We start from the raw sequence: 24,863 nt of genomic DNA, 5'->3' as shown, positions 1-24,863 counted from the left end.
ACTGTTACAAATTTGCAGCCTTTTCTTTGGGGCGGGGTAAGGATCTAGATTACAGCGGGCTTTGCTTTACGGGACACCCAGACAAGTAAACTCTTGGCAATTTAAACATAAAGCAATGATGTTAGTGTTTGGTATTGTCCCATTTTTTCTTTCAATGTGAGGCATTATACAATTAAACCCTAAGTAGCACAAAATAATCTGCTGTGGTTGGCTCTGGCCCAGCTCCTACCCCAAGGAATGTGGAGGTGGATGCAGGGGAAACATCAACATGTCATAGGCTTGTTTTATTGCCGACAGTCAGGTAGTGCAGTTTCCTCGGACGAAGAAAAGGGTGGGGGTGACTTGGAAGAGGGAGGCTTGGCACACAGCCCAGGAAGTCAATCTCCATTATCTTCGGTCGATTCGGGTGAGGAAGTGTTAGACCCACGCATGCGCAGAATTATGCATCGAAGAGACCAATTGAAGAAATATTACAGGAGATAAGAGAGGCCACCTGTGTTTGGGTGGGACTGCAGTAATTAGAGCTGCTGATATAAATAGCAGCGTGTTGGCTTGGCCGTTGTGGAAGATTATCTGATCGTTGTTCTTCAGGACCGTGCCTTGCTGTTTCTGGACTTTGTTTGTTGATTTTTCACGACTTTGAAACCAAAGCAGAGCAAAGTGTGTGTGTTTCACTTCGTGGAAGAAGGAGGGCTGTGACGTTCCTTCACAGCTGCTAGCTAAGTACTTAAGGACTGATTGAGGGGATTGTACAGACTACCAGGTTGTTTTGGGACGAGTGCTCTTTGCAATACAAAAAGGGTGCTTTGTTTCTTTTGAATTTTGTGATAAAGAACATTGTTTTTGAACGTTCAAGTGTGTGTGTGTGTGTGTGTGTGTGTGTGTGTGTGTCTGAAATTTGTACCCTTGAATTTTCGGGAGATTCATACCATAGAGCCCGGCAGAACATAATCACTTGTCTTTTCATTGAAAAATGTGACAAATAATGAAAGCATGGGATTAAGAGTGGGAGAAACTTTTTTTTCAAGGGGGATCAGGTGGACAACGGCTGAGCCAGTTTGCTTTAAAACTCAATTGCCAATACTTGGCGCACCGCTCTTTTAAAATTCTTTCAGATGTCATCATACATCTTGGCTCAAGACTACAGTGCTCATTTCTTGCATGAAAATTACTGGACTGCCATTTTTTTCCTGCAGTCATTTTAAATCACTGGTGCAAAATGCAGAAGGATCTTGACAAACTTGGACAATGGCCTCTATTTAACAAAATGAAATTCAATGATGAAAAAAGTAAGGTTCTACATTTAGGCAAGAAAAACAAAATGCATAGGTACAGTATATGTGGTACACTGCTCAACAGTAGTAACTGTGAGAGAGATCTTGGAGTCCTAGTGGACAACCATTTAAATATTATTTATTTTATTTATTTTTTATTTATTTTATTTTATTAGATTTGTATGCCGCCCCTCTCGGTAGACTCGGGGCGGCTCACAACATATAATAGAACAATTCACAACAAATCTAATAAATTTAAAAAACATTTTAAAACCCCATTATTAAACCAGACATACACACAGACAAACCATATATAAATTGTATAGGCCCGGGGGAGGGGAGGGGAATGCCTCAATTCCCCCATGCCTGATGGCAGAGGTGAGTGTTAAGGAGTTTACAGAAGGCAAGGAAGGTGGGGGCAGTTCTAATCTCCAGGGGGGAGCTGGTTCCAGAGAGTCGGGGCCGCCACAGAGAAGGCTCTTCCCCTGGGACCCGCCATATGAGCCAGCAGTGTGCAGCAGCTGCCAAAGAAGCCAACACAGTTCTAGGCTGCATTAACAGAGGGATAGAATCAAGATCATGTGATGTGTTAATGCCACTTTATAAGGCCTTGGTAAGGCTACACTTGGAATACTGCATTCAGTTTTGGTCGCCACGATGCAAAAAGGATATTGAGACTCTAGAAAAAGTGCAGAGAAGAGCAACAAAGATGATTAGGGGACTGGAGGCTAAAACATATGAAAAACGGTTGCAGGAAATGGGCATGGCTAGTTTAATGAAAAGAAGGACCAGGGCGGACATGATAGCAGTGCTCCAGTATCTCACGGGTACAAAGAAGGAGTCAACCTATTCTCCAAAGCACCGGAGGGTAGAACAAGAAGCAATGGGTGGAAATTAAACGAGGAGAGAAGTAACTTAGAACTAAGGAGAAATTTCCTGATAGTCAGAACGGTTGATCAGTGGAACAGTTTGCCTCCAGGAGTTGTGAATACCCCAACACTGGATGTTTTTAAGCAGATGTTGGATAACCATCTGTTTGAAGTAGTATAGGGTTTCCTGCCTAAGCAGGGGGTTGGACTAGAAGACTTCCAAGGTCCCTTCCAACTCTGTTGTTGTTGTTGTTGTTGTTGTTGTTGTTGTTGTTGCTATTGTTATATCATATGTGTAGTGGTTAGTTCTGGCCCAGCTCCTGCCCCAAGGACTGTGGATGTGGGGGAGACATCCACATGCTGCAGGCCTGTTTTGCCCCCGGTGGAATCTGCTGATGAAGGCGCCTCTGACCAAAAAGACATGAGACAGGGAGGAGGAGAGTGTGGCAGACAGCTCAGAAGGAGATCAATTATCTAGCTCCTCCTTGGATTCAGAACAAGAGTTAATGATACAGCCACGCATGCAGAGAGTGATGCATAGGCAACAACGACTGAGAGATTATTATCAAAGAAAATGAGGCCACCTGTGGTTGGGTGGGGCTGTGGTAATTAGTGAGGCTGCTATAAATAGCAGCCTGTGGGTTTGGCCATTGTGGAGGATTATCTGATCGTTGGGTTTCGTGCCTGCTTTGCTGACTTTGACTTTTTGTGTGCTGATTTTCCCCCGCTTTGAAACTAAACCAGAGCAAAGTGTGTTTCACTTTGTGAAAGAAGAAGGGCTGTGAATTGTCTCACAGCTGCAAGCTAAGTATCACAGAACTGATAAGGGACTTGTACAAATTACCAGTTTGTTTGGAGACGAGTGCTCTTGGCTATACCAAAAGAGGGCTTGGTTTAAGTGAATTTTCATTATAAAGAACATTGTTTTGAATTTTCAAACGTGTGTGTGTCTGAAATTTGTACCTGTGAATTTTCAGGAGGAGTCTACCAGAGAGCCCGACAGAACAATATGGAAGGGTTTTCAACTGATCAACTATATTATTTACATCTGAATTGTCTGAAAGTTTTCTGTAGTCACAGGAGTACAGGTCCGATGGCTAAAGAAAGGCCATCAGATATAAAGCTTTCTGCTTTCAGCCACAACTGAATTAGCTATCAAGTTAACTAATGTATTCATGCCACACCAACAGGCAAGAACAGCACTGAATTCATCAGTCCCTGAAATGATACCTTCAACAATGCTCCATGTAGTTTAAAATCTAACTCAGGGTGCTCAGAATATGTGTCAGTTTTGGACACATGACGTGGTGCACACATTTCCACCCAGAAGATTGGAAGGAAATGATTAAAGCTAAACAACCTGCATTACGATTCAGTTCAGAAATGTGTGTGATGGGGAGGTTGGGGGAGACTAAGAAAAGAATGGAGGAAGAACAGATTTCAAAGGCATTAAAACAGCAATTGCCTGTCTTTCCAATTTTTCTCTTAACTGGCTAAAGAACTATGTAGCAAATCCAAAACCCTTTTTATATGCACACCTGGGAAGAATTCTGAATTCTGTTACTTTCCTCAACATTACCCTGATGTGGTTTCGACCAGATGTTTAAATGTTACAACATGTACTTTTCTTCTTTTCTTCCAAGGAAAGAGGAAAATAAGAGGAATATTTGACTTCACTCCACAAGAGACCTATTTAATAGTTTGGTGGTTATGTAAGTAAAGGTAGCTTGGCTAAGTCAGTGTTGACGACATATAGAACGACATGATCCTAATGAGTTGGAAAATATTGGCTCTCCAGAGATTTCACCAGATGCTACTGCACTGAGAAAGCTACTGTATTATTGAATTTCATTTTTGTGAGGTAAAATTTATTATTCAACCATTACAGTATTCCACATGAAGTCTTCCATAAAATAGTTTTGCAGTTACTTTCTGGAAAGTAGGTTTTATTTTCACTTTAATACATCATTTACATGAGGGGTCCAAATGCCTATTTGATCATTTTAAGCAGATAAATTAGAGGTCTGCAAGCAATTTTGTTTAAAAAACCCCACACAGAGATTAATAGAATTGGACTGTCAACAAAATTACAAATTACTTAAATGCAGCAGGAAAAATGCACTCTCAAGGTTCAGTTTCTACAAAAAATAAAACTGTATGCAGTGGCATTAATATTTTCCTGGCATATGTATCAGAATCTAAACTTCAAACTTACTGCAAAGAATGACATTATGAAAACTCTCAAAGAGGAGATAAACAGAGCCTTCCATCAGTTTGGAAACAGAGGGCGCCTTAATTGAATAAATGAAATTAAATGAACATTATGAATGTAATTCTTCAATTACTGGGATACTATTGTCTCTTACTAACTTTAATTCTTCAACTGTATATTTTAGAAAAAGGGAGGGCGTGATAAACAGAAATTTTTAAACATATGCTGCAGTGGCTGTGATAATGTCTTGTTGGAAAACCAAAGGTTTTTTTTTTGCTGACCGGTCAGTGTTCTGCCGGTGTGTTTCAACCACCCGTAATTACAGGGTAATTAATCCAGGAAGACACACACACACACGATAAAAGGAAAACCCAAAAGTTTTTATAAACAGAAAAACAGAAACAGCTCCCTTTTTAAATGTCAAAAGGATTTTCTGGTACACACAAGGCACAGGTTAAATGCAGTCCAATTGCTCACCCAATAACTGGGAAATTGAGTCCAATTCTAGAGTCCAGAGAGTCCACACACACAATCCTGAACAGCAAAAACCACGATCTTGACGAAACAATGAATCAGATAAACTGCCATGAGGCTAAAACACCAGGCTGCACTTTTAGCTGTAGCACTAATTACAGCAGCCCCACCCAACCACAGGTGGCCTCATTTTCTCTTGTAATAATTTATTATTTATTTTATTAGATTTGTATGCCACCCCACTCCGCAGACTGAATAATCAAACTGAATAATCCTTCAGTTGTTGTCTCCTATGCATAACTCTACGCATGCGTGGATGTGTCATTAATTCTTGTTCAGAATCCAGGGATGATAGATGACTGATCTCCTCCTGGGCTGGCTGCCAAACTCCCCTCTTGCCTGTCACTCATGCTTCCTTGGTCAGAGGAAGCTTCATCGGCAGATTCTACTGGGAGCAAAACAGGCCTGCAGCATGTGGATATCTCCCTCACATCTACCTCCACATTCCTTGGGGCAGGAGCTGGGGCAGAGCTAACCACAACAGTCAGTAAGGAAAGTTTTTAACTGATTTGTTAAGATTTATTTTCAAGAACCCAAATGTTAATTTTGTAAATTATGCCACAAGCCCATGTATTAATGCCAGTCAAAATACAATGGCTTACCAGAAGGATACTTCAGTTAATTTGTTTAAATAATATGATATTTATGTAGGTAACGAGCACATTCAGTTTTTTTCCAATACAGTGGTACCTCTACTTACGAACTTAATTTGTTCCGTGACCAGGTTCTTAAGTAGAAAAGTTTGTAAGAAGAAGCAATTTTTCCCATAGGAATCAATGTAAAAGCAAATAATGTGTGCCATTGGAGAAACTACAGGGAGGGTGGAGGCCCTGTTTCCTCCCAGGAGATTCCTGGAGAGGCCCCAAAGAGGCTTCTCCCCGCCTTTTCCGACCTTGTTTCCTCTTAAGAGATTCCTAGAGAGGCCTCACAGACGCTTCTCCAGCCTTTTCCGGTTACAGTTTTGGAGGCTCGGGATTGTAAGTGGAAAATGGTTCTTTAGAAGAGGCAAAAAAATCTTGAACACCCATTTCTTATCTAGAAAAGCTCATAGGTAGAGGTATTCTTAGGTAGAGGTACCACTGTATATTCAATATATTTTATTATACAGTTTTTACATGTACAAACTTACTTAATCACATCAGAATTTTTTTAAAAAACTGTATCTCAACTTTAAACATAAGAACAAATGAACAAATGAATGAATAAATGAATGATTGAATAAATGAATGAATGAATGAATGAATGACACACCATATATAAAAATTTTTGTCACTACCTGATATTTGGAAGACTTCATTCATTAAACTTTCATTCACTAATGATGAACTGGAATTTCCAGTATAAGCCCAACTCTGCCAAATAGTTTGCATTAGAAAGTTCTGAGCTCTTGTAGCCTGAATTGTCAAATTTGGAAGCTCAAAAATAAATTCGTTCACTGCAGTACTAGATTGCTTAGACCTAGGAAATAAAAAAAGATGGGAGAAATTAAAATTACATAGTATTATTATTGGAACATATACATACGTATGTACATACGTACATATGCACATATAAATACACAAATCTCTTTGTAGTTCTGCGATAGAGAACATTTGACACACATTAAGGGTGAAATGCCATGATGTTCTGGGTGACACCCAGCATTCAACAATTATTCTCCAAAGCACGGCCCAGTCACATGTGATTTTTTGGAGACTACAGAAACTACACAAGAATGGGTATACTATCATGTGGTCTCCAAACCCTCCAGAAGTTGTATAACTTTCAGAATCTATGAAAATTACGTGAGAACACAGTGTACTTTTGTACAGTTTTTGAAGGCTGCAGAATTATTTGAAGCAATTCATTGTTTTTATAGACTATGCCATAACATTATTGGGGCAGAAAGGACAAAATTCTGTCCTTATTTTAAAAAGACACTTATTCCCTTAGCTTGATACAAGTTAGCAAAATGTTTTGAAAATCTGCTAAACTAAGTTTAAGCACTATTTTAAAATGAGAATAGAGTTCAGTCCTTAAGCAAAGGCCATGCAGTTTTACAGTCTATGAAACACAAGTATGTGTAACGCTAGAAATAACTCATTCCTTTAAAATCAACACCACTTCGTAATTTAAACAACGTAGCGGTAAACAGCTGGCTGCACAGGTTTATACAATGTCCCAAAATGTAAGACTGGACTCTGCCAAGAATTTCCTAAAATTATTTTTTTATTACTCATGTCCTGCATAGTAAAATAAGTCCATTTTTCCCACCATAAGACTAGTGGACCTGCTACCAGAAACTTGTGATTAAAAAATAGCTGGGGTGGGTAGGTGGGGGGTCAGGCAGGGAGGCTATTAAAGAATCTAAAGAAAATGTTAGATATAATAAAATTGGCCATTATGCAATTCAACAAGTACAGTTAATCTTAAAAAGAAAGACATACTTGTCATATATTCATAGCATTGTCGGTTATTGCAACTGCTTAATTTAAGCAACTGAGTAAAAGAGACGAAAATCAAATAATCTGAATTGACCTGAATATGGTCACTTCCCTAAAGTTTTAAGAACTTTTGCTCATTATCACATTAAACTAGCATTAATTCATTCCAAAGAAATGCATATAAAAATTTATGAGCACATGCACACAATTGTTAACTGTATACTTTATGTTGTGACATAGAAATACAGTGGTATCTCTGCCTACAAACGCCTCTACTTACGAACTTTTCTAGATAAGAACCAGGTGTTCAAGATTTTTTTGCCTCTTTTCAAGAACCATTTTCCACTTACAAACCCAAGCCTCCGAAATTGTAACCGGAAAGGGCAGGGAGAAGCCTCTGTGGGACCTCTCTAGGAATCTCCAGGGAGGAAACAGGGCCTTCACCCACCCCATGATTTCCCCAATCGCACACATTATTTGCTTTTACATTGATTCCTATGGGAAAAATCGCTTCTTCTTATAAACTTTTCTACTTAAGAACCTGGTCACAGAACGAATTAAGTAGAGGTACCACTGTCCTGTACGTCTTCAACCGCAATGACAAATATAAATTATGAACTGTAAGAAAGAAAATATCTATAGCAAAAAATAATAAAAATCCAAATAAAAAGTAAATACTTTAGAAATAAAATGAATGAACAAGTTTGCTCACTGATAAGAGGGTGAGTGAGAGATCACCCAAACCAGAGCTCTTGCAGATGGTCTTGGTAGTAGGTATGAGTAGCATTCCTTCAAATACAGTCATAACAAGCCCTGAAGAATGTTGTACGTCAGGGCCGTCAAACTCAATTTCATTGAGGGCCACATCAGGATTGTGTTTCACCTCGGAGAGTGAGTGTGGCCATGGTGGGTGTGACATGGGACTCATGTTGGGGGTACCTGAGCATGATACCATAGTATTTCGAGACTGAAGGATGCCAATGCCAATATATACTAATACATAATGTTTGAAAATATTTTTAAATAAAAACAAAGAAAGCTACGTTGTAAGTTTATCCAAGAAATAAAATTGAGATTTGCAATCATTATGCAAAACATACTACGAAGGGAATTCTAAAATAGTTCATAAAATATCTTTGGGGGGTTTTTAATGGTTGTATATGTAGAACATATGTATCATCCAATGTGTATACTTTAAGCAACATTGATGTGTATAATCTCAAAACACAGATAAAGCAGGTAGTATAATTTAGAAAAACAAAGCGTACATACAATTTTAATCACATTTTCAGGTTATTCTTCAGGACTAGTTCCCAATCACTAAATGACTTTAATGAAGTTCTTATTCTGTAGGCTGATTTGGATAAATCAGTTCAAATACCATTTGATGCATTTCATATGGAGACTACATTTCATCTGCAGACTACATTTAGCAATCTGGTTGTAATATTCATTTATTCGTACTCCATTACCACAGCTAGTCCTCAACAACCTTGTAAGTTATTCATTCATTCATTCATTCATTCATTCATGCATTCATGCATTCATTTATTTATTGCATTTGTATGCCACCCCTCTCCGGAGACTCGGGGCTGCTAACAGCAACAATAAAGAAATGTACAATAGTAGTCTGATGCTAGAAACAATAAAAAACCCATTAATATAAAAAAAACCAAACATACATACATACATACCATGCACAGAATTGTAAAGCCTAGGGGGAAGAGGGTCTCAATTCCCCCATGACTGATGGCAGAGGTGGGTTTTAAGCAGCTTACAAAAGGCAAGGAGGGTGGGGGCAATTCTAATCTTTGGGGGGAGTTGGTTCCAGAGGGCCGGGGCCGCTACAGAGAAGGCTCTTCCCCTGGGTCCCGCCAAGCGACATTCTTTAGTTGACGGGACCCGGAGAAGATCCACTCTGTGGGACCTAACTGGTCGCTGGGATTCGTGCAGCAGAAGGCGGTCTCTGAGATAATCTGGTCCGGTGCCATGAAGGGCTTTATAGGTCATAACCAACACTTTGAATTGTGATCGGAAACTGATCGGCAACCAATGCAGACAGCGGAGTGTTGGTGTAATATGGCCATATTTGGGAAAGCCCATGATTGCTCTTGCAGCTGCATTCTGCACGATCTGAAGTTTCCGAACATTTTTCAAAGGTAGCCCCATGTAGAGAGAGTTACAGTAGTCGAGTTTCGAGGTGATGAGGGCATGAGTGACTGTGAGCAGTGACTCCCGGTCCAAGTAGGGTCGCAACTGATGCACAAGGCGAACCTGGGCAAACGCCCCCCTCGCCACAGCTGAAAGATGTTTCTCTAATGTGAGCTGTGGGTCGAGGAGGACGCCTAAGTTGCAAACCCTCTCTGAGTTAATAAGTTAATTCACCTATGTGACTAGAAGTAATTTTCCAGCCTTTTTGCAGAGGTCATTAAGCAAATGAGGATGCTGCATTCATTAAAGGCATGCTGCAATTGTTAAGGAAACCCATTCATTTAAATGGATGTCTTTTTCCACTAACTTTTGCTATCAGAAACAGGTTGTAAAAGCTGAGTCTCTAACGTGCAATCATGTGACAACAATAATCAGAAGGTCGTGCGAACATTTACGATGGGCAGGGGAGCTTTAGGGGCCATAAAGCACCTGGTTCGTGGCCATCATAAAATGATTGTTTGTTAAGAAAGGGCTACTTGTATCCGCTAATTTTTTTTGCCTTAATTTTTTGCCTTAATTGCCGCCCCGAGTCTTCGGAGAGGGGCAGCATACAAATCTAATAAATAATAATAATAATAATAATTATTATTATTATTATTATTATTATTATTATTATTATTATTATTATATTAATGTTATAAAAACGAAAGAAAAATGTTGAAAATTTAATTGAACCAAATGATAGCCGGAGGCTGAAAAATACAGATTGATGAAAGGAATTTATTTAATAAATTTCCATGATCAAAAAATTATGGATCCTGATTGACAGATTGCATTTATACATATACACGTTACATTCTGATATGCTTACCAATATTTAGGTAGCTTAAGCATTTTGCCATATACAGCTGTGCTGAACGAAGGAATTATTGAAGTTGGTAAACTATAAGATCCATTAATATCCAAGGATGTCAATCCTGCCTGAAAACCAAATATCTTTAAAAAGAAATAACACAGTCAGTAACAAAATATAAATATTTGGGGCTTTTTTCATTAGCATATTTTTTCACTTCAATGCCATGAGATTCTTGTTTTTTTGCATATTTTAGAAAGTGTAAGCAGAAAAATCATGCAGTGAACAATGTTAAGATAGCATGATTCACTATATCTTGGAAACAATGGTCCATAATATGATAAACAGTTCTATGTTCCTGTTGCTTTACCAAGATACCAGTGGGATGTCCCACATTATTTACTGAACAAAAAAAGAATAAAACATACCTTAAGATAGCAATGCATATAGCAATAGTGAAGTAAATTATCAGATGGTTGGTTAAGGCTGCTGACATATTGCACAAGTTGATCGGCATACATTGGCACTGAATGTTCCAGGATCATTTTATCTACCAATATTTGGAGACAAGGTAGAGGCCTTAGCAATTGAAGATTCATTGTAGTTAAGAAGGTGCTTGAACTCTATAGGATATAGGACGCAAAATAAACAGATAAAGTTATATTTAAAATTTGGAAGTTTTAAACTAATTCAAAACATAATTTGTATATAACACAAGCTCATCTACTTTATTATAAAGTAGATAAAGAGCCGGGGTGGCACAGCAGGTAGAGTGCTGTACTGCAGGCCACTGAAACTGACTGTAGATCTGCAGGTCAGCAGTTCAAATCTCATCACCGGCTCAAGGTTGACTCAGCCTTCCATCCTTCCGAGGTGGGTAAAATGAGGACCCGGATTGTGGGGGCAATAGGCTGGCTCTGTTCAAAAGTGCTATTGCTAACATGTTGTAAGCCGCCCTGAGTCTAAGGAGAAGGGCAGCATAGAAACCGAATAAATAAAATAAATAAATAAATAAAATATAAATTTAGCACGTGTACAAATTTAGCATGTCTACGTCTCCAACACTCCACGGTCTGCATTGGTTGCCAATTGGTTTCCGGACTCAATTCAAAGTGTTGGTTATGCCGCACGAATCCCAGCAACCGGTTAGGTCCCACAGAGTTGGCCTTCTCCAGGTCCCGTCAACTAGACAATGTCGTTTGGCGGGGCCTAGGGGAAGAGCCTTCTCTGTGTGTGGGAGGGAGGCGGCCCTCTTGAATCAGCTCCCCCCAGAGATTCGTACTGCCCCCACCCTCCTTGCCTTCCATAAAAGCTTAAAGACCCATCTGTGCCGTCAGGCTTGGGGCCATTAGATCCTTGCCCCCTGGCCGACAAATGTAGTATGTTTTGCGAGAGTTTTAAAGGTTTTCTAGTAAAATTAATTGGATATTGTTTGCTATGTTGTGAGCTGCCCCGAGTCTTCGGAGAGGGGTGGCATACAAATCCAATAAACAAACAAATAAACATACAAACACACACACACACACACACACAGAAAGACTACATAAAAATAATATCTACTCCAAAACAGAGATATTAATTGTAAATAGTTCATAAATATATAGCACCTTTTGACCCATGATGACAGGCAATAAATGGGCGAGCAAGTTGAATTCAGCCATTGGAATAGTCACAGTGCATTTCAAAATGGTAAAGGTTGTGATCCGAGTTGGAATATATTCCTCTAAGGCAGCAGCTTCTTCTGTGCTTGGCAAAACTTTAGCTCCTTCTATAAAATCTATAATAAGAGTTCATTAAATTTAATATAATGATCAAAATAAATATTTATAGCAGGGTTGTCAAACACACACTGTCCATGCCCATCTCCATTTTAGCAAAGGCGGAGAGAGTCACAATACATCACGTGATGACGTGAAAATGCAAGTTTGACACTCCTGATCAAATCATCAATATTTTATTTTATCCATTTATGTTAATTTAGACATAAAAAGTCAGATCATGATTTAACTTGCTTTGGACTCTTGCATCCTTGTAAAATGGCAGATGAAATAGATGGTGCTCCAGTTAAGCCGATTAACAACAGATAATAAGTACACAATCTAGTAATCATGTAATTAGACTGCTAGAAACACACTATATGGATACAATTAGTACAGAACGTAGCAAGTAGAATGCAGATAAGTTTACCCAGCTAGTACAGAATGAATAAACCCTTCTTTGAATCTTGGCAAGGGTTATCAGTATGCTTCCTGGCCTAATTGAAAGTGCTGTTCCTCACCTTTAATGGCATAGTGCTAGGATATATCAGGGAAGACATTGCCAAAATAGAATCTGTTTGTTGGATTGCAAACATCTGGGGAGAGTATTTGAGGGTAACCACCACTACCATTACCACTACAACCACATCCAGAAAAGCAATTAAAATGGCACCAATTTAGCAAGCTATCAGCCTGTAGATCTCAGTCGCAAGAAAACAAGAGCCAGGATAGAGTTCAAAAGCACTGGGAATTATGCAACCTGTATAAGAATCTGATCTACTAACAGTCAAAGTAAATTGGTAACAGATAAAAGTCAATGAATTTCAAGCTGTAGCTAGGTTAAGGTCTCTTAGGGTGGCATAGGGCTCCATCCAAAGTATTGATGATGCATTTGATCCTGCTCTCAGACTCAGACTTGTCATCATAGTAGCTTTGTTTAGACAATCATATTTATTATTTTAATTGCTCCCAGAGATCTGTACTATCTCCATCCTACTGGTCTTCCAGAAAGCCATTAAGTCCTGGCTTTTCCGACAGGCCTGGAAATAGGATTGACTGCAAGTATGTGTATGGTTTTTTTATGATATTGTTTTTTATTGCATTGTTGATTTTATTGTTATATTTTAATTGCTTTTTACTGCTGTTGTATTTATGATTGTTGTTAACCGCTCTGAGTCCATTTTGGTGTGAGTGGCATATAAATTAAACAAACAAACATCATATGCTGAACTACTATATAGGGATTTATGCACCTGTATTGTTAAATAAATAAATAAATAATGTATGACATGAACAGAAAAAATGTCTCGATATATCTGCTTGAAAGATATATAGCTTAAATATACCTTCGGTATGATTTCAGCAATACTGTAGGCATATTCTTCCCTTCTTTTTCTTCTCTCCTTACTGAATCTATTATTTTATTCTTTGTAAAATGACGTGCTTTTATTTAAATAATAATTTTGAAGATATGCCTGACTGGATGTTTCCTATTATGCAGGACCTTTTAAAAATTACCATTTTAAAGTATACTTTAAAGTACAGTATTACAATATATCACAATACTGTACTTCTCATTTTCAATTCTCAAAAGGTTTAGCAAATCAATTCCTTAGGCAGATAATAAAATGGACTAACTGTAGGACAACAATAGGCAACACCATCTGAAATCTCACAGAGGTTAGTCTCTCAAATGCATGTTTATCCTTAATATTTTTTCAATGAAAACTCAACTACCTTGTTTTTAAAAGTTCAAAATTCACAAAACATACCTAATTTAGACTTACTATAAGGTTCATATTCATGTTCCAGAGCACAAACAATCATTTTTATAATTCTGTGCACTGCACTGCTATCAAGTCGAAGACTGAGAGATCCTAAAATAAGATTCTTTGTAGACATCTCCTGAACACCACTGAAGTCTTCAGTCTTCACAGAAGTCACATCTGGCTGATTCCCAGACCCTAAAATATATGTTGGTGAGTTTCAGAACGTTAATATATAATAAGAAAATGCCAGTGAAGGTATTTTACTATACAGCAAATATCATAGGTTAGCATTTGCACCAAGGTAATAGAACATACCAAAGCACTTATTTTCTCTTTAAAGATCTAGTTTGTAAAGATAAGAAAACTGCTGTCCCAGCGGCCGATAAGGTCCCACAGAGTTGGCCTTCTCCGGGTCCCGTCGACCAAACAATGTCGTTTGGTGGACCCCAGGGGAAGAGCCTTCTCTGTGGCGGCCCCGGCCCTCTGGAATCAACTCCCCCCAGAGATTAGAACGGCCCCCACCCTCCTTGTCTTTCGCAAACTACTCAAGACCCACCTTTGTCGCCAGGCATGGGGGAGTTAAGATATTTCTTCCCCTAGGCCATTACAAGTTATGCATGGTATGTTTGTGTGTATGTTTGGTTTCTATAATTAGGGTTTTTAGTTGTTTTATTAAATTGGATTGTTACATGTTGTTTTTACCATTGTTGTTAGCCGCCCCGAGTCTGCGGAGAGGGGCGGCATACAAATCCAATAAATAAATTAAATAAATAAATTATCTTGAAGTTTGGAAATAGTCAGTTTATATAAAAATAATGGCATGAGGTAATTAAATATTTCCCTATATCATTTGACAAAATACTGTGTGCCTGCCTAGCTTCTTTCAAACTTTATCATAAAAACAAGAGAAGAACAGCATATAAATCTAATTTACAGGGCATTTAAACTCAGCTTCTCCCACTGTTAGCCCAAGGAAACTGGCCAGTTCAAAATTAAATTCAGCTAAAGAAATAGTATTTTAGACAGATTTAATTAAGTATGTTTATCTCAAAGAATATTTTTACTGCATCTATAATTCACAGGGAAGCCCAATTTCCTTATACCAATATAACTTTGGTAGCAGTTATGAGGAAGGGATGGACAAATGGGAATATAAAGGAGATATCTGATTCGAGGAAGCAATTCATTTCCATCCTCCCTTCAAAAAAGGGGGCCCAGAGCATACAGCCAAAATCCACAAGAAATATAAGTACTGTGTCCACAGTGGAGCTACATTTTTCAGAGATACAATTCAACTGTATTTACTTCATTTCAAGCCCACTGCTGCTATGACTTCTGTTCTTTTCTCTGAAAATACCAGCAGTGACCCAAATTAAATCTAAAGTGTGAAAAGGAATTACGTTGCTGACAGTGATGTAAAAAAAACTAATTACAGTTTAATATACACATAAATATAGTATCTTAAACTAGCTTAGTCAGTTGAGTTAAAAAGAGGGTGTTGAAAATATTTACTGACCCCTCACATCCTAGACATAAATTGTTTCAACTCCTACCCTCAAAATAACACTATAGAGCACAGCACATCAAGACAACTAGACACAAGAACAGTTTTTTTCCCAAACGCCATCACTCTGCTAAACAAATAATTCCCTTACCACTGTCAGACTATTCACTAAGGCTGCATTACTACTACTATTAATCTTCTCACTGCTCTTATCACCCATCTCCTCCCACTTATGACTGTATGACTGTAACTTGTTGCTTGGATCCTTACGATTTATATAAATATTGATGGTTTCCTGATTGCTTATTTGTATCCTATGACAATTATTAAGTGTTGTACCTCATGATTCTTGACAAATGTATTTTTTCTTTATGTACACTGAGAGCATAGGCACCAAAGACAAATTCTTTGTGTGTCCAAGCACATTTGGCCAATAAAGAATTCTATTCTATTCTATTCTATTCTATTCTATTCTAGTCAAGTCTAGTCTAGTCAAGTGTAGTCAAGTCTAGTCTAGTCAAGTCTAGTCAAGTCTAGTCAAGTGTAGTCAAGTCTAGTCTAGTCAAGTCTAGTCTAGTCTAGTCAAGTCTAGTCATGTCTAGTCAAGTCTAGTCTAGTCAAGTCTAGTCAAGTCTAGTCAAGTCTAATCTAGTTTAGTCAAGTCTAGTCAAGTCTAGTCTAGTCTAAACAAGTCTAGTCACGTCTAGTCTACTCTAGTCTAATTCTATTCTATTCATTTCAATAAATCAGACATTTTCAAGCTTCTAACTTTCTTTAAAGTAATACCAGGGAAAGATCAGTGAGAGAAGCACTTATCCAACACAGCCTCTAACCAAAAGGCAATGAGGCATGAAGCCACAACTAGCATTAAAACTCACCACTGTAGCAGAAAAATATTACTGTTGTATCCCACACTGTAAGTGCGAACAATGTCTAATTGAAATGCAAACAATGTTTAACTAAACTTTAAAACAAATGAAATATCCAATACTAAGCTGTGATTCTTTTAATACCTTTGGACTCTACATTTTAGAAAAAAATATTATACTTAATCCTTCTCCACCCAGGGGATTGGAAAGGAGTCTGTAACCTCTATGACCCTGACAGTAATGATGATGGGTGGATGAGCTTCTGGAAATGTCATCCTAGTTGATAAGATGAAAAAGGAATGGGGGGGGGGGGGGTCAGACCTTTAAGTTAGTGCAGGCCAAGAACCAGGCAAGCAGGGATTCCTTTATCCTTACTCTGGTATAAAGCAAAATAGCTAAATTTGAAAGCTCATCTGGGTTTCCATAGATTTGTTAAAAATCAAAATGGGAGTTCTTGAGGAGGGTTCTTGATTCTCTCTGAGTTTGGCTGTCAGTTTGCAGACTTTTTATTACCCCAATAGGTAACATCATCAGTGCAAGTGAATGTGGGGTTTGCTCTCTGTTTATATAAAGTAGCTTCCCCTGCCAGTGTTAGTGAGATTCTCTGTTTCCAAGGCCAGGTCCACGTTTCTTACAGTGAGGAAGATGAAAGTGGTGAGGGCAGATGGGGGTTTGCAATCAGCACTAGGAGAAGGAATCGGCATTGAAAGAAAACTAATGGTAAGTCAGTTGTTCCCCAAAAAACCCCAAAACAACAAGAATAAACTGTAGACATGCAACATTTTAGTTACTGATGAAATATATATTTATTTGTAAGATCAGAAGAATGTGACATCACCAGACCAAATAATAATTAATAATAATAATAATAATAATTTATTAGATTTGTATGCCGCCCCTCTCCGAAGACTCGGGGAAGCTCACAACAGTAATAAAGCTATAAAGACTAAAGCTACAATTTATAAAAGGATGTCATAAGGTTAAGAACTACTATTTATATGCCATTGATACATTACTGTTATCATTTAATTTTTTAATTATATATCACAACGAATCAAATATTTCTATAACACTTGTAACTATTAATATTAAAATTGTTGCTCTGTGGGGAATAGGCAGAAAGGTATTTATAAATGTGTTGATTATACAGTCAGGGAGATGTTTAAACTCAATTTCACATTTTTATCTACTTATCGAATTCTTCTGAAAACCTAGGATAGGTAGATGTTGTTTTGATTATGTTAAAGGTATTGCTGTAAAATATAAGCTGTTCCTAGTAATGCTGCCTTTTATAACTGATAATGGTGATTTCATCAATTCCAATGGGGAATAAGGAATGGGCTTACTTATTCAGAACAATCTTATGTAAATAATCTGGGAGTAAGTACCACTGAACAAATTTGTTCTGTTCCTCCAATGGGCTCAAAACTACAAGAAAAATAGATTTGATTAAACTGGAAAGTACATCAGAAAGCACTTCCTAATGCAGAGTGTTTCCTGAAACAAACTACCTCGGTGTTTGATGGATTCTTCTTTTCAGAAGCTTTTACCCTTGCTGAATTGCATCTTTCAAGTACAGTACATTATAATAATTGGTTTTCACTTCCCCTTTGTCTCTGGAAGTTATCCTTGTAACTCAGCATCCCTTAAAGTGGAGATCTGAACCCAGATTTCCTCCGTCTAAATTAAAAGGTCATAAGAGATCACTTATGCACATTATTTTATTCTGAAATCTCTGAACAAAAAAACAAGAGGCGGATGATGGACAAACAGGTATTAAAGAAACCAGGCCAGATTTAAGTTAGGCTTTAAAAAGGTAAGCCTGAGGACAGTTGGTCAAGGACTGTCAGGTGCCTCTGAATAAGCTTTTGTTTCTGTTATTCAATGAGAAAGCAAACAAAGAAATTAAGTACCTTTGCCACTGGTGCTCTCCATTGTGTACAGATAATCCATGTAGAAAGCCCCAAACCTCTGCATTCCTGTTATCTCTGTGTACATCTCCTACCAACAAAGCAAAGTACATACAACTAATGTTCTCTTAAGAAAGAATCTTGAGATTATAAGCCAACTGTATCAGAGCCATATAGAAGTACTAAAGATATATGCTTGTTTGGGTTAGTGCATGAATACATGGTAAAGCTTATCAATACAGAGGACAGAGGTTAGTCAAAGAATTCATCCTTCAAACAGATAATGCAACTTCCATACCAGGCTACACAAAAGGGCATCTATAAGCCTTCTGGATCTTTTGTTCAGTTTTACCAACAGAAGCTAGTTAATTAGTATCTTAAATTGAGTGAATTATCTCAATCTGACCTCTCATTTCCTAGTAAACCAGGTGACTAAAACTCTTAAACATTTGCAATTTACAAAACATTTAGGAAATGTAGTCTTGAATCAATGAGGTTTATTTGAACTCAGTAGGAATTGTTTGTTCATTGTCTATAGGAAGCAATGAACCTTAAATAACAGTTCTAATCGTGTCATTAGGCTTGAAGGTGATTATTAGCTAAGGAGAAGCTATATACTTCTACTAATAAAGGAATACTTTAAGCTTTGACAAAATAAGTTTATCAGTTAGATCAAACTGAGTCAGCATATTGCCCCAACAATCTGGGTCCTCATTTTACCCACCTCGGAAAGATGACTGAGTCAATCTTGATAGTAAGCTAGTAGCCTACCCTCAACTAATCAATAATTTCATTACATAAACTAATTTAAACTGAAGCTCTTCCTAATCCCTACTGAAAATTCTATGCTATTAAAAAGGCTATTTTTTTTTTTACACCACTAGAAGCAACACACTTGGTCACCTCATATTAATTTTAGCCTTGTGTTGATTTTAGCCTCTGAAAAATATGTATTCCAAGAGTTTCTGAATATAACGTTCATGTAGCCTTTCTTGGCACAAAACCTAAGGCCAGCAAGAAATAAAATATTTTAAGAAATTGCATAACACAAATTTCATAACTGTATATACTAAACATTAAAGAAGGCAGAAAATCTAACTATTAAGCAAACTTAAATTAGGGGTGAAAAAGACCTTATGAGCAGCTGCATCCAAAATAAATTCTGCACGGACACCATTGTTTTCAGGACTTCTATAATCAAATAATGAATTGGTAAGATATGTCATTCCTTTCGTACTGAGATTTTCTCCACAGTGGAAAAAGCATGCCTCCTGGTATAAAAGGGGGAAAAATTAAAATATGTAAGAATGTAAAGAAATCACAGTCTAGAACAGTGATGGCGAATCTATGGCACGGGTTGAAAGCCTTGAAAGACAGCACTTAAGAGGTGACTTGATCGAAGTATATAAAATCATGCATGGGATAGAAAAGGTGGACAGAGAAAAATTATTTTCTCTATCACACAATACTAGGACGGGGGGGTACTCCCTAAAGCTCATAGCTAAGAAAGTGAGGGAAATATAGGGAAATAAAGGGAAATATTTCTTCACCCAGAGGGTCATTGGAATTCCAGGTGATTTTTGGCTTGCACAGGGGCTCTGGGAGGACATTTTTGCTTCCAGAGAGCCTCCAGGGCGGGGGGATGGAGGAGGGCTTTTTTACCTTCCCTCAGCTCCAGGGAACCTTTGGAGCCTGGGGAGGGTGAAACACGAGACTATTGGGCCCACCAGAAGTTGGGAAACAGGCCATTTCTGGTCTCCAGAGGGCCTCCAGGGGAATGGGGGAAGCTGTTTCACCCTCCGGAGGCACTGAATTATGCATGTGGGCACTCACACATGCACAATAGTGCACACACACGATCTTTCGGCACCCAACCTAGAACCTTTGGCCTAGAACTTAAATAAACCTATTTTTCACAAATACAGATGGCTTCCAATACTGTACATAACAACTGGTGGAGGTTGCTCAATGCACCTAATATCTTTACTGGTAGTCTTTGACTTACGACCATTCATTTAATGACCATTCAAAGCTGCAATGAACTTTTAAAAAGTTACTTAGGATCCAAAGGTCAGATGTGTTCATGAGCTGAATATATACAGAATTGGGATTTTTGTTCTCACTAATACTTAAATCACTGGGCCCTAATTTTAAAACTTTTAAAAATTACTTTCTATTACTGAAAAGGCGCTACTTAAATCTTGTTCCGACTTTCAAAATAATACGTGGCACTCTGGATCTAAGTCAGGATCTTTTACAAATTCCTAAAACTGTTTCCAGGCTTTCTAACATACTAGCATGTCTGTGATCCAATAAAATATAAATTATACTCACTGATTCACTTCTATTCTTGTTCTCTTCAAAATCTTTAACTCCCATGATTCCTTTAAGGCAAAACGCTTGGCAACCAACAAATCCTATCTGGCAATTAAAGAAAGGTTCTCCTCTCATAAGAGCCTGGGAAGAAAATTTAATGTGGTATAAAAACAATGGTTAATATTCAAACGACAGTTTGGATCCTGCACCTAGTTATGCATACATAAATAAAACAAGAAATACAGACATAGAAACAGTACAATTTATGATGAAAATTAGGCAATTACAGTAGTCCCTCACCTATCGCTTGTGTTACGTTCCAAACCTGGCCGCAATAGGTGAAATCCGCGATGGGGAATTTATCGACTGATAGTACTTATTTAAGTATTTATATTGTAATTGTTTGGTAAGTTTTCATTGTTTTAAGTGTTTATAAACCCTTCCCACACAGTATTTATTTTAGATACAGTATTTAAATACAGTATTTACAATTTTAGATTTATTTTTTTTTAAAAAAACCTGCCGATCGAGTTCGGCGGGCTGTTTAAATCTGCCGATCAGCTTCCTCAGAAACCCGCGATGAAGTGAAGCCGCAGTAGGTGAAGCGCGGTATAGCGAAGGACTACTGTATTCAGTTTTCTTGAAAACAGAATATACATGATTTGCCATTGATTTTCTGGAATGTTTTTGACTACCTAGTTAATTTACAATCCTGGGTACTACAGTGAAATTAAAAGCTCTATGGATCATCTTATATGTAGGCTAAGTATATTTAATTTTTTTAAAATAAATCAAAAGACTTCTTGTAATGGAAAGACATGAAAATACTCATTTCTGGAATATAGTTATAATCTAAAAATGGATCTATTTCAATAATTATAACTGTTCAGTAACAGAGAAATATAAAAACAATACTGTAACTGACAGCTGAAAATAATAATACTGATGAAAAACTATTGATGCCAAGATTTCTACTATAAATTAACACTGTACAAAAGTGGTGGAAAAAGTACCTCAATTGTAGTTCCTTCTTGTTGCCAGCAAATTATTTCTTTGGACTTTACTTTCTGTGGACTGTAATAACTACTTTCAGCTTGCATTTCAGTGAGCTATGTAACAATATGAGGAAATTTACCATTAGTCAAAATTAGAATTAAATACATGCAAGATCTCATTATTCTATAAGAAAAAAATGATGACAGATTTTAGTTTTGGTGAATATGATAACGCAGGAAACAGTAAAACTAAAACAGCATTGTCCACCTAAAAAATTACTTGGACATAAATATACCAGTTTAACCTGTATACTGCTACAATTGGAAAAAAAACATGAAATACTTTAATTTTCTCCAGTTATAAAAAAATGAAGAAAAAAGGTAAATTACCCTTTGTGCAGGTGTAACATACCATAGTTTATGAATAAAACCAAATGTTATAAAGCACACTGCAATAACACGGGAAGTAATTTAAAAGTTGGAAGTATTCAGTTGACCCTTATGAACTTTAAATCATAAGAAAATGCTTCAACTTTACACACACACACACACACACACACAATTAAAAAGGTTAGTATTATTCACTAAAATAGGTCATTAATATTTTGCTTGTTCCTACCACTCTATTCATCTTTAATTGCCAAAATACTTTCTTTTAATTTTCTCATAAAACAAAATTTCTAGAAGTTCTCCTTACTTTATCATTTCCGACTGGCTATACACATGGTTGACATTTTGAAGCACAATTGCATAAGACAAACATTCAAGTAAAACAGGAAAAAATCTTCAGCTGTATGCAATTATTGTAGAGGGAAAGCAATTAATTGATTAAAAGAACTCAAACATTGCAAGAACAATTTCAGACATTATTAGGAAAATGCTACATTTAATTTGGTATTATTTTTTCAGCTGGAGTAGTATCAGCTACTCAGAATGCTAATGCAGAAATCTGATCTTATTTTTAACCAAAATATGAACCACAAATTAATTCCATACATTTTTAGCATTCAAGCAGAACAATAGATTCTAATGTTTGCCTTCTAAATGCCACAATAATATCTTTTTATATTCCAATTTATAATGCAGAAATATAATATTAACAATATTGGAATATAGTTAAATTATTTTAATGCTGGTAAATGTAGAAGAATAGCTTAAGGAGTTGTAGTTACAAGTGCTCTTTAAGTTATTATCATTCATTCAGTAACCCTTTGAAGTCAAAGTAGCACTGAATAAAAGACTTGAGCCCAGTTCCCAAAGACGCCATTGCAGCGCCCACATGGTTATGTGAATTCAGATTTTTTTTAATTTATTTATTATTTAGATTTGTATGCCGCCCCTCTCCGCAGACTCGGGGCGGCTCACAGCAAGATACAGCATTCATGACAAATCCAAATATAATTTAAAATATTTAAAAAGATTTAAAAAGAACCCCATTTACTAACAAACACACACACAAACATACCATGCATAAATTGTACATGCCCGGGGAAGGTGTTTCAGTTCCCCCATGCCTGACGGCAAAGGTGGATTTTAAGGAGTTTACGGAAGGCAGGGAGAGTAGGGGCAGTTCTAATCTCTGGGGGGAGTTGGTTCCAGAGAGTCGGGGCCGCCACAGAGAAGGCTCTTCCCCTGGGGCCCGCCAACCGACATTGTTTACTTGACGGGACCCGGAGAAGGCCCACTCTGTGGGACCTAATCGGTCGCTGGGATTCGTGCGGCAGAAGGCGGTCTCGGAGATATTCTGGTCCAGTGCCATGAAGGGCTTTAAAGGTCATAACCAACACTTTGAATTGTGACCGGAAATTGATCGGCAGCCAATGCAGACTGCGGAGTGATGGTGAAACATGGGCATACCTAGGTAAGCCCATGACTGCTCTCGCAGCTGCATTCTGCACGATCTGAAGTTTCTGAACACTTTTCAAAGGTAGCCCCATGTAGAGAGCATTACAGTAGTCGAACCTTGAGGTGATGAGGGCATGAGTGACTGTGAGCAATGAGTCCCGGTCCACCCATACTTACAACTGCTGGAGCACTCCCCTCCCTGCACATTTCCCCCTAACTCTGCTCTTCTGAGTGCCATGCCCTCTACCACATACTACATCCCTGATATTCCCTTGATGCTGCTGCCTGCAGTTGACCTTCTCCAGATGTTGGCCCAGGATTCAGGCAGTTGGAGGGTGCAACCCTGAGATGCACACGGTGAACACAGTGGGATTATAGAACCTTACCTAATGAAGGGAACCTGCCAGGCTCAGCTGGGGAGTAGCTGGCAGGACAGTGAGACACTATGCTGTGTGAAGTAGGAGAGAGTGGCCGTTCATGAGATAAAGGTGGAAGCTGTTGGGAGACACCATCAGGGCAGAGGGGGGCAGAACTGGAACAACTGTAAGGAGTTGCAAGGACTGTAGGCTTCGGCAGGTTGAAAGCTGCTGGCCATTCAGGGGTTTTTCCAGGAGGAAAGCCTGGCAGAGAGCAAGTAGAAGACCTGTGGGTAAGTTCTGTCATAGCTGGTCTCAACTCTACTCCTTGCTGAAACCCCACTCCTGGTATACATAGAAACATAGAAGACTGACAGCAGAAAAAGACCTCATGGTCCCTCTAGTCTGCCCTTATACTATTTTCTGTATTTTATCTTAGGATGGATCTATATTTATCCCAGGCATGTATAAATTCAGTTACTGTGGATTTATCTACCACGTCTGCTGGAAGTTTGTTCCAAGGATCTACTACTACTTCTGACATGCCCTATGCAATGCATGTTGGAAGCTGCTGGCCATTTTTGAGCCTTTGCAAAAAGAATACTGGAGCAAAAACAAGCAGAGGGCCTATGGGTAGGTTTATTTATTTGTTTCTAAAAATGTACTGGCTGCCCATCTAATTCTGGGTCCTCATTTTACCCACCTCGGAAGGATGGAAGGCTGAGTCAACCTTGAGCCGGTGATGAGATTTGAACCGCTGACCTTCAGATCTACAGTCAGCTTCAGTGGTCTGCAGTACAGCACTCTACCTGCTGCGCCACCCCGGCTCTTATCTAATATTATGCATTGATGATGTTACCCAGTTAGAAAATAAAATGCTTGCAAGTGAACAACTAAACTTTGAGATCACTTAAGAACTCTGTGATTTTTATTTCCTAACAGAGAAAATAATTAATAACACAGATGTTATAGATTAAATGCAATAATAACCATTTTGGGCCAAGAAAGCCTAGTTTCAGATCTTCATTTAGCACTGAGATTGAATAGATACCGTATTTTTCGCTCCATAAGACGCAGTTTTTTTCCTCCCAAAGTAGGATGAAAAATCAGCGGCGTCTTATGGAGCGAAGATGCAGGCAGGGGGGGGGGAGGCGCTGGAGCAGGGGGGGGCGGCGATATACTCACCAAAAGTGTCCCGCCTCTGTCGCCGCCTCTCCTCTTCCCAA

General features: G+C 38.1%; 1 protein-coding gene across 6 annotated transcripts in view; it reads right to left on the bottom strand.

The window, feature by feature from the left end:
* VPS13B (vacuolar protein sorting 13 homolog B) overlaps nt 1–24,863 on the bottom strand; it is a 454,077-nt gene that overhangs the window by 389,983 nt on the left and 39,231 nt on the right. For 5 of the 6 annotated variants that reach the window (XM_070748103.1, XM_070748105.1, XM_070748107.1 and 2 more), the window contains exons 9-17: nt 21,455–21,550; nt 20,460–20,582; nt 19,259–19,396; nt 18,129–18,216; nt 13,846–14,037; nt 11,924–12,093; nt 10,745–10,939; nt 10,335–10,459; nt 6,166–6,347 (exon numbers count right to left, since the gene is read on the bottom strand). In XM_070748103.1, coding sequence (XP_070604204.1) covers nt 6,166–6,347; nt 10,335–10,459; nt 10,745–10,939; nt 11,924–12,093; nt 13,846–14,037; nt 18,129–18,216; nt 19,259–19,396; nt 20,460–20,582; nt 21,455–21,550 — 1,309 coding nt within the window. The remainder of the gene's footprint in view (nt 1–6,165; nt 6,348–10,334; nt 10,460–10,744; nt 10,940–11,923; nt 12,094–13,845; nt 14,038–18,128; nt 18,217–19,258; nt 19,397–20,459; nt 20,583–21,454; nt 21,551–24,863) is intronic. The other variant, XM_070748104.1, reaches the window with a different exon arrangement.

The sequence above is a fragment of the Erythrolamprus reginae genome, chromosome 3, assembly GCF_031021105.1.
Source record: "Erythrolamprus reginae isolate rEryReg1 chromosome 3, rEryReg1.hap1, whole genome shotgun sequence".
Lineage (NCBI taxonomy): Eukaryota > Metazoa > Chordata > Lepidosauria > Squamata > Dipsadidae > Erythrolamprus > Erythrolamprus reginae.
The sequence above is the reverse complement of the archived record's forward strand: the minus strand, read 5'-3'. Positions and strand labels throughout refer to the sequence as shown.